Source organism: Ursus maritimus, unplaced genomic scaffold, assembly GCF_017311325.1.
Source record: "Ursus maritimus isolate PB19 unplaced genomic scaffold, ASM1731132v1 scaffold_19, whole genome shotgun sequence".
NCBI classification, from domain to species: domain Eukaryota; kingdom Metazoa; phylum Chordata; class Mammalia; order Carnivora; family Ursidae; genus Ursus; species Ursus maritimus.
The window spans coordinates 31,374,675-31,388,924 of record NW_024424341.1 but is presented as its reverse complement, the minus strand read 5'-3'; the positions used below and the strand labels follow the sequence as shown (position 1 = coordinate 31,388,924).

General features: G+C 40.5%; 1 protein-coding gene across 2 annotated transcripts in view; it reads right to left on the bottom strand.

Annotated features, from left to right (window-relative positions):
• Positions 1 to 14,250, bottom strand: part of WWOX (WW domain containing oxidoreductase) — a 923,493-nt gene that overhangs the window by 648,177 nt on the left and 261,066 nt on the right. For both annotated transcript variants that reach the window (XM_008689777.2, XM_040633625.1), the window contains exon 7: positions 4,740 to 4,925. In XM_008689777.2, coding sequence (XP_008687999.2) covers positions 4,740 to 4,925 — 186 coding nt within the window. The remainder of the gene's footprint in view (positions 1 to 4,739; positions 4,926 to 14,250) is intronic.

The window sequence follows — 14,250 nt, the reverse complement described above, 5'->3', positions numbered from 1 at the left end:
TTTTTTTTTTTTTTCTTTCTTTCTTTCACAAAGTAGTGACTGCCCTAAAAAAAAATCATAAAATAACAAAAGGAATTTTCTAGATGATGGTCTCGGCCTTGTTAAGGACCCCTCATAGTTTCCTTCACTAAATTAACCCTGGGCATTTGCACCAAGTAATAAGGAACCATAGGAAGAGTACTCTGGGTAACTGCTGTGGAAACAGAAGCAAAAGTCAAAATGAAAATGATGGAATAATCTGGTTGTTCCTTAATATGAGCAATTCAGGTTGAGCTATGACCAAGGAAAAGCATCACAGGGACAGATGAAATTCATGTTTTAATGGAAATTAAACATCCCTCAGTCAGTGACATCCAATTTCTGGTGTTAAATGACATTGCTGCTCTAAAGTCATCAACAGAGCCTATGGCCAGAAATGTTATCACGGATACAGAAACAAGACCTTGAAACTAATTGTTGGCTGCCTGTTTCCAAGTCCCCAAACCACAGGAAGGGCCCAGACTTCTGAGCTTAATCATCTAAAGCAGTGGAACTTAGCGGGAAATTTGAAAATTTATGGGGGCCTTTTTCTGGTGGTTATGATGATTGCCGGCAGGGGCCAGGGCTGGTAGACGTCCTACGATGCAGACAGAGTCTTGCTCAGGGAAGATTGGCCCGCTGGACATTCATGCAGATGAAAAGCCTGTGTATAATTATCTGAGCCTAGAGCCTGGCTGTGTTTTACATATATGCACAGTTTTAACATCCATTGCATTTCCAAGAGTGTAGTATACCAACCATACAAATGAAGAACGAATGCACTTCCAGATTTCGTAGGGTTTGAGGGGGAGGTGAGGCTTGATTCCAAGCTGGTAGTATTTGAGTCTGCAGTGCCACATACCTGTTAACAGTCCGCATTTGTCAGTATCCCAATGGAGGTGATTTACACATGGACCTGCACATCTGATTATTTACCTTTCCTGTAGTCCTGCTCAAGTAAGAAACATGCTCTTTTGTTTCAAATTTACTTTTTCTTCCCATTACAGTTAAGTTAGCATACTGAATTAAAATATATTTATGCAGGGAAGTTCTATTTCTGAACTTTATTTCCAAGTAGTAATAAGGTATTACAAAAAGAGACTGTTGAGAACACAATGATCCAACATATGGGCCATGTCCTAGAAATTCTACCTACTCTAAGTAGAAAGTAGCATCAAGGATCTAGACAACATCTAAATGGTATGGGATAACAATAACATCCTTCTCTCATTCTCCACTCTTCTTCCATCAACTTTGCTGGAAACCATTCTTGGCATATTTGTTTAGCCCAAACCAGCTTGAGTGCCATTTCTCCCAGGCAACTCTCCCCAACTGCTTGCTGTCACAATGATTTCTTGGGTGGCAATGGGGGACAGATTGAAAGAAGCCATGCAAAGCAGATGGAAGACACATTTCCATGGAAATTAGGTACCCACTCGCCAGGACCCAGGCCATGATATCCCCCGTGTTCAATGATCCCACGCTGCACCATTCCAACATCAGTAATAAAGCAAGTCATGCCACCTTTGCCTTTTAGCTGTACACTGTGCCTCTGCCCTTACCATGACAGACTTCATGCCATTTATTCACCTACTTCCAACTCTGGACTGTGAATTCCCGGAAGGTGTACAGTAAGCCCCTTGCATATTGTCTACCACAGTGCCTGACAGAGCAGGGACTAAATACAGGATTAGAGAATTAAAGTTTGGCTGCGGGTTCAGAATTCCAAACTAAGGGTCAAGTTTCCCTTATTACAAAAAGTTTTGTTTTGAGCCTTGCTCCAAACGTAAAATTTAGCACTAGCCTCAGGTCCTCTGGGTTCTTCATCAATATGTCAGTGTGGCACTTCTGAAGTTTAGAATGAATTCCCTGCCTTGGTTTTTAAGGACAACGCAGAAGTATCTCATGACCGGGGAACAACGGGGAGGTTAAGAGGAGGAAAGGAAATCATTCCTAGTCCTTATTCTAGAAATAAGGCGAAACACACACACACACACACACACACACACACACCATGATGAGAAATTATGTGGAACCCAGCTGAAGGAAGTTCTCGGGATGGAGAAGCACAGCAAGCCCACCCTTTGCAAGGAGCCCCCCTCCATAAGCGGACCCCTGACTTCCTGCCCTGCTGATCTCCTGAGCAGCAGACCCATTTTTAAGGTCTGATTAGCTTGTATTGACAGTCCTCTGGGAGGCTGGAAGGGTGGGCAAGCTTTCTGATTCCTCTGAACCAGGGCAGGCTTCCTGAAAAACGACCATGTTCACCTCTCAGCTCAAGAGGCAGTAAAACAACTCTTCAAAGGCTGCCTACCCTATTTTCAAGTTGAAAAATTGACAAAGCCACACAATAGTGTCTGAATAGAATTATCCTCCTACCAATACAGTAAAATGTTAACATTTGCTCTCTGGACATTAACACTTGCTGTTTGTGGGGACCTCTATCTTGTATTTCTATATATACTGCTCCTTCATTTTTTTTTACACCAAGGATTTTTAAATTACCAAACAAAAATAATTAGGCTGGATTCTATGTAGACAAAAGCTAGTATATTCAAAGAATAAGACTGAATTTGCGTCAGAAGCTGTGTGTGTGTGTGTGTGTGTGTGTGTGCATAGCAACTTGGCACTCAACACAGCTGCAGCCATTCAGAGTTGTACAGCCAGCCCTTCACTCTTTTCATTCTATTTTAATTGTTATCTGAAAATTTTTCACAGCAAAGAAGTCGAGTTCTCATTTTAATATGATGTATTTTGGGTATGCAGAAACCCCATTCACTTGCTCAGACTCCAGATAAGTAACTAAAATACAGTGAAGACACGGGGAGGCTAATAAATATTTTGCCTGGGGGCAGTCTGGTATAATATTTTCCTGCAAACATAGGACTTTATTTTTCCCCTAACAGAGGGTCTTGACTCCAACGAAGAGACTCCGCCAAGGTTTATGGAGGTAATTAGATATCAACACTTCCATTTTACAACATGGTTTAGGGCTCTGGGTCCTTGAGAAGTGAGTGAGTGCTTCCCAGGACTGTGCACCCAGTATTCACACTGTCTCTCGGGCACCGCAGGCAGCAACACAAGTGTAATAAACAAATCAGCTTGGGGGAATTAGCATTTTGTAAAAATACCCCTTAACAGGTGCCCAGGATGATCAGAAAGCAGAAAAACAAGTGCCAATCAACCAGACAGGAATGGGCCTGATAACACATTTCAGGAAGTCCTTGTCTGTAAACTGAAATGGGTCTAATTCAGGAGACCAAGGCCCTTCCTTCCAATTCGTCTGTTCTGTGAAATTAAGATTCCGATCTCCAAGGTAGACTTGAATTATGCGGCAGTTAAAAAGAGAACAAAGACGTCACATGAAATACCATTTGAGATACAGATTTACAAAGGGAAGCATGCGGCTGACAATTCAACATAATCTCCCATTAAATACCAACTCATTTAAACATATCCCGTGGTGCCCTCCACATCTGGCAAACGATCGGGGCTGGCAGATTTATTTCCGGAGCTTGCTCTCCCGCGCTGGCCCCCACAGTAGCCTCCCTCACTCCCGAGCAGGGCCACTCCATTCCCCGCCCCACAAACCTGGTGTGATTTGCAAAGATAAGGATGTCCAGATTTTGTTACCACCTAATTACTAGATGTTTTGTGTCTTTTAACACGGGGGAGGATTATTACGGGCATTTTCCTTTCATTTCAGCCATCATAAATTTAAAATGGTAAAAGTAAATCTATCTGCAATGTGTCACTTATACCATAAGCCCCTGTGTTTGGGAGTGATAAAGGGTTCAGGCTAACCCTTGGCTGGTCTCTCTCTTCCAAGTCCCAGGGGTTACATTTTATGGAAGCATGATTAAAAAAATAAGCTTCATTCTGGGTCACTAAAACATTTCAGGACTTAAGATGGAGTAGAAGGGAAAAAAAATATACCCTTGCACATTATTTTTTTCCAGCTACTTTGCAAAGACTGAAAGCTCCCAACCACACCAGGAAAATCTCCCTAACATGCATTAAATCTAGCCTCACCTGAGAAGTCCTTTGTCTTCTCCGACTACTTCTCTTTAGACAAATAGTTGTTTTAACCAAGTCCAGAAACAAATATACTGAAAATACAACGAAATTTTCAAATGCTTTTTTAGTCAATTGGATATTCTCTTAATGGTAATAGAAAAGAAGTGCCATCTGATGTTTTAATTGAAATTTTAACCAAAAGAGGCATGGCCAGATTTCTAATATGTTCTAACTACAGTACTTTCCCTTTCTACAATTACACAGCTAATGTCTGCATTGAATTCCCTAATTTCTCATTATAAAACAATTGGATTTCATCTCGCAGTCTTTAATTGCATTGTTTCTCCTGCTAGAATAACTGCACATTCCTCTTGGTGAGGTGTTGAAGTTGTTGAATGACAAATCGATAAAGGTCAGGCATTCAGATTTAATCAATTATTATTCCATCTCAAAGCAAAATCAATGAGGGGCTTGAAGTATAGTTGTAAAAACAATCTACATTGCTGTAGGCAAAACCCCCAAATAATCCTCCACAATCTCAAAAAAAGAGAAAGACCTTGAAAACTTAAGGAAGCCAGGTTGAGTGCACCCACACTTTCCGGCGGAGCATCACTGAAAAGCATTTTGGGGAAAGGGAGCCTCGGGGAGAGACTGGCTGGCACAAGGGAGGGGCCATGTGAACAAAACGTCAGATTCTAACCTACCTGTGGGACTCAGAAGAGACCACAACTACTCGGGCAGGAGCTGAGCGGCACAGGACATCCTGAAGGAGCTGGACAAGGTAGAAGTGCCCCAGGTGATTCACCTGGAAGGTGGTCTCCAGGCCATCTTTGGTGAGGCTCCAGGGTAGAGCAAAAGCCGCTGCATTGCACACAAGCACGTGAAGAGATCTGAAAAATATAACATCCAACACTGCTCAGACATAAACACTCTAAGACCAAGGATAACCCAGGCTCTGGCAAGAATAACCAACTCTTTCCTGTTTTCAAGATTCATCCGTTGGAAATGGGATGTCATATCATGAGCCATGCTGCTGAGGAAGGGCTTAGACTGTGAACCAGCTGCAGGGCACCAGGAGTTCCCCAGGATAGAGGACTTCAGTGCTCAAACCAGGACCATACTGGACAAACTGGTCACCCAGGATGGAACCCAGATTGTAAAACCTAATTTTATCTGTGCATCTTAGTTTACCCAATTCTTAGCTTCTTCACCTAAAAAATCAAAATAGCCCTTAAAGTAGATGTAAAAAATAAAAGAGAAAATAGGTTATGTAAAGACCAACATAGGAACCAGCATTTAATAGGTTCTAAGTAAACATATCAAGGGGGAAATGCTCTGTTTAAAGAGACAGGCACACATTGTTTGAATATATTCCTTCCAGAGGCGAAATTACATCTACAACTTAGAAACAAGAGAGCCCAGGGATGGGTTAAGTGGAGGTCCTTTATAACATTTTCTTCTATTTTGTATATATTTAATTTGTTTCATAATAAAATTTTAAAAAGTACAAGTAAGCCTTTCATGTGAATCAAAATCCTAAATCCTCGGGAAGTCATCCTAAGGTGCTAGTAGGAATTGTAAAACAGCACATATCAAAGGCTATCCGCAGTGTTTGTGATTACATTATAAAAGCAAAACATTACAAAATAAATGAAATCTAAAATTGGGAAATCACTAAATGAATCTGAATATATGCATATGATAGAATACTATACAGCCATTATAATGTAACATCTTCCGACCCTGTAAACATGCATGTTATAGAACAAAATATATAATATTGTATGATCACACAAACATACACAAAATATTAAGAAAGGGTACGCAAAAATGTCAATAGTAGTTGTCTCTAGAGGTGGGCTGAACTCCAAAATGTCTTCAATTATCTTCTGAGTAATAATTTTGATGAAATGCAAGTTGTATGTATTTTTTTCTGTCGTCACTTGTGCTTTGGGGATCCTATCTAAGAAACCACTGCCTAACCCAACATCACAAGGATACACTTCTATCTTTTCTTCTAAGAATTTTAGTTTTAGCTCCTACACTGAGATCTATGATCCCTTGTAAGCTAAGGCGGAAGTAAGGTAAATGCAAGACAGCTAATTTCATTCTTTGGTCTGCAAGTATTCTGATTATTGTAGCTTTGTTTGTTAAAAAGACTACTGTGCCCCATTGAATGGTCTTTGCACCCTTGATGAAAATCAGTTGACCAACTGAAAGAGTTTATTTTAGGACTCTCAATTCTATTCCATTATTATGGTAATACTATAGTCTTTATTACTAAAGCTTTGTAGTAAATTTTTAAATTGCGAAGTGAGAATAATTCAATGTTCTTTCTCAAGCTTGGATTGGCTAGTCAGGAGCCTTGCATGCACATATAAAGTTTAGAGTCAGCTTTCAATCTCTGCCCAAAAAGCCAACAGCAATTTTCATAAATTTTACAATAAAACTGCAGATCAGGGGCGCGTGGGTGGCTCAGTCCGTTAAGCCTCTGCCTTCAGCTGAGGTCCTGATCTCAGGGTCCTGGGATCAAGCCCTGGGTCAGGCTCCCAGCTCAGTGGGGAGTGTGCTTCTCTCTCTCCCTCTGCCCCCCCCCCATTGTGCTTCCTCTCTCTCTTTCTCTCTGCTTCAAACAAATAAATAAGATCTTTTAAAAAATTGCAGATTAATTTTGAGAATATTTTCTTCTTAACAATATTAAGTCTCTTGATCCATGAACATGGGATGTCTTTATATCCATTTAGGTCTTCTTTAATTTCCTTCTACAGTATTATATAGCTTTCAAAATACAAATTTATCACATCTTTCATTAAATGTATTTGTAAGTATTTTATTCTTTCTGATGCTATGGCAAATCGAACTGATTTCTTAATTTGATTTGGGAATTGTTCATTAATAGTGTATAGAAACACAATTGGTTTTTGCATATTGACTTTTTATCCCCCAATCTTGCTGAAATTATTTATTAGATTTAATTGTTTAAGTGGGTTTCTTAAGTATTTTCTACACATAAAGTCATTTCGACTGCAAATAAAGATAGTTCTACTTTTTCCTTTCTGATGAGGGAACAGAAGGCAAGCTGAGAACAAAGCAGAAACTGCAACCCCCACCACCACCATGGTATGTATGTGACATTCCTCAGGCACTCCTGGCTGCCCTAAAGGACAAAGAAATAGTTAACCTATAGATACCACAATCCTGAAAGACTTAAGTCTCCCTCAGTTTGCAAATGTCTTAGCAGTTTACAAGAACAAAGCATTTCTATCACCAACCTAGTTTCTAGAAGGGAATGTAAATACAATTAAATGTCTTATAGCCTGCAGACCATAGATAGATACTTCTAGGAATCCAGGAAGTTCCCAACTATCTTCATGTTAATGCCTTACTACAGGGGTAAACAGTCTTAACTTGACAATGGCAAAGCCTCCGGTATCCTGGAAGTCTTCTTTAAGATATGAAAGTCCTTTCTCAACCTCCCTTTTTCCTTACCTTCCCCCAACCCCATAGTATATAATCAGCCACCCCTCACAACCCGGGGCAGCAGCTCTTTCTGCCCACGGGACCTGTCCCCGTGCTTTAATAAACCACCAATTTTGCACCAAAGATGCCTCAAGAATTCTTTCTTGGTCCTGGGCTCCGGACTCCACCCCACCGAACCTCACCTATATTCTACGACCTCATCACTTTCCAATCAGAATGTCTCCTTCCCACCCCCAACTGCTCTGGCTAGAATTTCCAGCACAATATTGAAGGAAAGTGGTGAGATTTAATATCCTTGTTTTGTTTCCTGATCTTAAAGGGAAAGCATTCAATCTTTTAGCATTAAGTAGAAGGTTAGGTGTATATTTTGTAGATGATCTTTATCAGGTCCAGGAAATGCCCTTGTAATCCAAGTCTGTTGAGTGTTTTTATCATGAAAGGGTGTTGGATTTTTTCAAATCCTCTTTTTGTGTCCAAGGACATATCCTTTATTTTACTGATATATTACAGTGACTTTCAGATGTTAAACCAACCTGGAGTTCCTTGGATATATCACACTTTGCCATGGTGCATAATCCTTTCTATATACTGCTGCTTTGGGTTTGCTAATACGTTGTTGAAGATGTATACACCTATATTCATAAGTAATACTGGCCTGTAATTTTCTTGTGAGGTTTTTATCCGGTTTTCAAATCAGTAATAATGGCTTTATACAGTGAGTTGAGAAGTTTTCCTTCCTATTCATTTTTTCTTAGAGTTTGCTAAGAATTGGTATTAGTTCATTAATTATTCATAATATTAATGATATTATTAATGATCTCAATGCTACTAATTTCATTAAGAATTCATAATAAATGCTTGGTAGAAAGCATGAATTTATCACTAGAGAAAAAAGAATTAACTCACTGTTTTTAAAAAAGTATTTATGTGAATCTCATTGCCACTAGGCAATCTAAGTCTCATTGAGAAACTCTTATTTGTTCTGTTGCCTAATATAGCTCCAATCCACCACCTATCTAAGACCTTAAAGTGGTGATGTGGCTGAGGTCAGCTGTGTTTGCTTAGGATCACCTATTTTCTACTTACTGCTCCCCCAGTTGTCAATGAACAGCCCCCCCCCCACACACAAATCCAGTTATTCTCTGAAGAGGTGGACAAAAAATGCTTTGATGCATCTGGTCTACCTACAATATTCATCAGAACCTATTTCAAATCAAAACAGAATCTACTCGTTTATAACCAAAATAACCCATATTTTGTAGAAAGGCAAAACCACTGGAAAAAAACCTTGACAGAAAAAGAGGAAAAGGGCCAAGTGAATATATGACTTATATGTGAGCTCCCTTCAGTTTTCATCTCAAATATTTGGTTTGCTTTTTCAGAGTTGTTGATACTTTTTTTTTCCCTTTGAGTGATAAATGGGGATTATCCATTTATTAATAGCTTTGTGTACATAAGAACCTTAGGTGATATGTATTATTATCAACATTTTACAAACAGGAAAACAAGGGTTTAGCAACAAACATCCTATGGTCCGAATAAGAATCCGAAACAGCTAAAATAAATAAAGAAGCAAATAAATAAGAACAAAACAAAATGAAATAAAAAGATCAGGTGAGTTCAAAGCTACTGCATAATACCTTCTTCCTTAGATAGGCTCCCTTAAATGGATACAGCCAAGTGCTGAGAGAAATTCTAGCTCAGTCATGTTCATGTTATTATACTTACCTGACTTGTGGCCAGTTAGTTAACGTCTGTAAACCTGTTTCCTCTCCCTGTAAATTTAGAACAGCAGCATACACCCCTCCCAAGGTTGTGATGAGTAAAATCCCAGTATTCTGCAAGGTACATGCCAGGCTAAATCATTGTTACTTCCTTTGTCTCTATACCCTTCCCTTCTATCCACAGGAGAAAATACAAAGTTGATTTTTGCAGTGTTTCTGTGTCTATAAGATATGTCTGGGCATTCGGAATTTTGACATCACACCTCTTAATAACAACATGGCCTCCTCTAGTTACCTTTATCCTTGCCTGCACATTTTCTCAAGGAAATGCAAAACACATCAAGAAACGTTCTCTACCAAAGACCTCAGCCTGGGGGCATGAATCTACAGAGGACGTGGGAAATCCTCTCCTCTTTCACCAAATTTTAATACCCTTCATTAATGTTAATTGCACAACACCAGAGGCAAAATATGTACCCTGTACCTAAAACTTGTCACCTCCATTAATTAAAAACAGGCTTATGGAATACGAAACTATAAAGTGTTAGACTTTTTTTTTTAATTGTAAAGACACTTAATTGGCTTGTACAAAAGGAAAAGAATTTCTTTTGCCTCACTTTAATGAGGTTTTTATTATTCAAATGGCACATTTTGCTCAGTTTGACTAAAAGCCATTGCAATTCAAAAGGCTCTGAGATGATGAATATTTACAGAATATCAAAAGGAAAGTTCAAACTATAAAGACAGAACAGAAACAAAAATAGTATCATTCCAATTCCAAAGCTGATGCCGTTAGTCAGCAATCTCTGGGCCTGACTTTTTTGTCGTCTTTGGTGGATTCTTGTCTGTGAGGGGTGAGTGAGGACAGGAGAGGTTTTCAATGTACAGAAGATCCCAATGAAAGGGGGTGCGCTGCTTCTCTGTGGTTCTAATCTACCAAGAGCGATAGGGGATCCTGGCTTTCTATGGGCCTCCTGGGGATGATGCTTGGGAAGCAGCACTCCTTTCTACTGGGGCCAGAGAACAACTGCTCCAGAGTAAAGAGAGTGGCGATCTGTTAATTATCAGGGGTAGTGCTCCTTCTCACCCACGGAAGCAAGGATGGGCCAAGCTTCCGAGCCACAGTAGCCGTAAGAGATACTTCATACTGAAAGAGCACCAGATGGTAATAATAAACAGAAGGGGATCCTAGTGCAAAGGCTCGAACTAACTGGCTTTCAGAGAGCTGATCTCTAACTTTTCCTCTCACTCCAGGTTTTTTTTTTTCTTTTAAATTTAGATATAACTGACATATCACATTGTACTGGTTTCAGGTGTACAACTCTTCAAACATCCCACCCACTGACTATAGTCTCTCTCATTCTCTCATTCTGGCCTTTACAATAGCTCCTGCTCCACTAGTTCATTCCTTCTACCTTCAGGCTAATCAGATTTTTTTTGAACATCCATGAAGGGAAAAAATGGGGAAAGAAAGAAAGTGGAGAAAAGAAACTGAAAAGGAGGAGGACAGACAGTAGAGAGAAGGCCAAAAAGAGAAAAATATCTACTTGACATTGGGGCTCTTTCAAATGGCATTAGTCTCTCTCTTCCCATTTGTGGACTACAGTTTTGAAATACTTGTCTGCATTCATAAACTCTTTTCCTTGCCCCAAACCAACTTCTTATCACCAAGCTGACCGAATTCTTTCCCATCACCATCCAGAATCTCTCAAAGCTGCCTGCAGAGCAATGGCTTCCCAATCAAGAAACCCAACAACCTCCCCTCTGTTGAAACCAGAATTCTCTGTCACAATTGACTTCCTCCTAATGTTGCTACTGCCCCATCTTCTGTCTCTTCCAGCCCTTCCTCTCCCAGTCAGGGACTCCAAATAACACATCTATAAAGATGAACTTCACACCCACAGCTCCAGCCCCCAGATTCCTCCCAGGTTCCAGAATCTCATTCGTACCCACCCCAAATCTAAACTCTTCATCTTCTTCAAGTCTCTCCCTCTCCCGATGTCCTTATTTCTAGTGAGTGATGATACTCTCTAACTGGTCCCCTGATTAGTAACACTTAGGAAACATTTGCTACTCCATCTTCTCTTTTAGTCTCTATGACTAGCCAACAGCAACATTTCTAGAGATTATTTTTTCCAGTCCCCTACATTTTGAATGAAATGAGCATTAAGATGTTCTGTCTGGATCTCAGTTATGCGTCCAGTGTACCCCTTCATAACTACTGAGAGCAGACTTCTCCAGAAAATTGTCTGTGACTGTTGGGCACCACCACATTTGGAAAGTCATGCCCCAGACCCAGTTGCTCCACTAACAAGGACAACTCTGGCATGAGTCCTTCTCCAGGAACCTGTAGGATCAGACTGAAGCTAGTCTCCAGTTGAACACAATCTGTTTTCCTCCCTACCTTTTTCTGAGAATACTCCCCCAATAAATCATCAATAAATACATCTCTGTCCCAGGCTTGATTTCTAGGGAACTTGAGCTAAGACAACCACAGCACTCCATATTCTGTTGCCTTTATCTCTGGCCACTGAAACAGCCCAGACCTGGGCTTGCTACCTCTACTTTCTCCCTTATTTGACCTATCATGAATACTGGGGGTCCGGTTACACACACTCTGAGAGTCTAACAGAAAAACTGATGGATATATTTAAAAACTGATAAAACTAGATTACAAATAACCAGTACAAGATTTACCATCTAAAAATCCTCTAGTAGCAATAATTAAAATAAGATATTTCCTACCAATGAAATTAGCAGATTTATTTATACTATTATTATACTGTTGTTATGTTATATAAAGCTGATAGGAATATATATTCCTACACACTGGATACTTGTTGTTTGAAGCCAGTACACTTACGGTAATTTATTACAACAGTAATAGAAAACTAACAGAGTCAGGTAATAAACGTTTGCTCTTTTAAGTCACTAAGTTTGGGGAGTAATTTAACAGCAACAAACAACTAATATATGCATCATGCTATGTGAGAGAAACTCAAAAATCTACATATGGAATATGTGCATTATATAATATTCTGGAGAAGGCAAAACTCTAGAGACAGAAAAAAAAAATCAATGGTTGGCAGGAGCTGGGTGTAGAGGTGGGAACGACTACAAAGAGGCACACAGGAAATCTGGGGGGTAAGGGAACTGTTCTATATCTTAACTGTGGTGACTCCATGGCTGTGTGCTCGTCAGAACTTACCGAATTCTATTATTAAAGGGTGAATTTTACTATATGGAAAATGCAACTTAAAAAAATGTAGAAACACAAGAGTGCTTTGTGTGCTTCTACTGGCCCGAATCGCATCCCCAGGATGAGGGACTCGGGTATTTGTGAGCTGACCCCACCTAGTGGGACCACAGCAGCTGAGCCTACGCACCTCCACGACTCTGGACCAACTTGCAGAGCACCTTGCACCTGACAGGTGATGAATACAAAACTGTTACATCTGACTGAAGTCAAGTAAAATATGCGTGGACTATTTACAGTAAGTACACCTTGCCCTTGGTAGCAGGACACAACGAAGAAAGATGTTAAAATCTACTTGTAGAGAAAACAGGTCAACGTTCACAGTGTAGAGACAAGAGAATACTTGGCCCGTGTCTACAGCACCCATGCTGACTGTCCCCTCCTCTTTTCAAGAGTCAGCTAAAACCCCGAACCCCCTGTGGAACCTTCCTAGACCAGCCCAACCATAAGAACGGCTCCTCCTCTCAATGTGTAATTCCTCAGGCAACTCCTGAACCTTGTTGTGGCGAGAACTCCCTGGAAGTTCTGACCAATCACAAAAATCCTTTCCTATGAAATGTTATGTTCTACGTATAAGCATTGTAACAGCAAAGGTGCAGTTCCACAGTGCTATCATCCTCTAAAATGGGGTAGAACACTTTAGTCAGAAAGAATGCTCAATTAAGTGCCTATTTGAACACAGGGGTCTAGTAAACACGAGCTGAGAGAGAGGCCTAGACTTGTTCCTTGCTTGGGACAGTTATATGATGTCAATCTGAGGAAACACTGTTGGTATTTCTTGGAATGTCGATATTCTATTTTAATAATCATGGCAATCCATAAGGTAGATGGCATCATTACCATTTTACAGAGGAAAACACTAAGGTTCAAAATGTTTCTTGCTGAGTAGCTGAAGAAGCCAGAATTGAAATCTAGGACTATCTGCCACTAAAATGTTTTCTTAGCCAGGAAAACACACAGGCTTTACAACCAGGGAATAGGAAGGCTTGCTGTGTGGAGCCAGGGGCTTGAACATAGAGAGTGGGCTATCTGAATGGTACCCCCACACTTGTTCAGTGCACACCCTGAACATCTACCAGCAGCAGTGCTCTGATAATGACGTTAAGAAATTAAACTCGAATAAAACGCCAGAACTTCAGCCTATCTCCAACCTGGCTCTCACCCATGGTGACAGTATGTGTGGAGATTTCTGGACAGCAGAGAAATTAGTGATGTTGGTATCACACGACTTTCTGATCCTTGCTGACACATGGACACACAGTGCTTTCTTGTCTCACTCTACTTGTCCACTTAGATGGACCTTAAGGGGGTCCCTCACTCTGTCCCAGCTGCGCCTTCGACACATCACAACCCACCCCATCCCCCAAGGACTAATCAGGAGACCCTTCTTGCTTGAAGAATCCTTGTTCCTCATCTGGAAGATGGGCACTATCTCCCTCTTCCGAAGTTCCTAGACTCTCTCCCTAGACCTTTTACAAGGTTGACAATGGTGCGATTGACAGAAAGACAAATATAACCAAAGGACACAAGGTCCTTTGACCTATGACCACTAGACAAATGCATGGCACAGGAGATCCAGCTGTTTCCCAAGTTCCCTGACCTACAAGTCCCTGCCAAGACAGCAAGCTCCTACTGACACCGAATCCTTGAGGGCCAGGATCCTATCTGTTTCCTCCACAAACATCCATTGCCATTCTCAATCCTGCCAACTATCCTGAATGCTCATCAGTAACTGGCAACGACCCAACCCTAGCA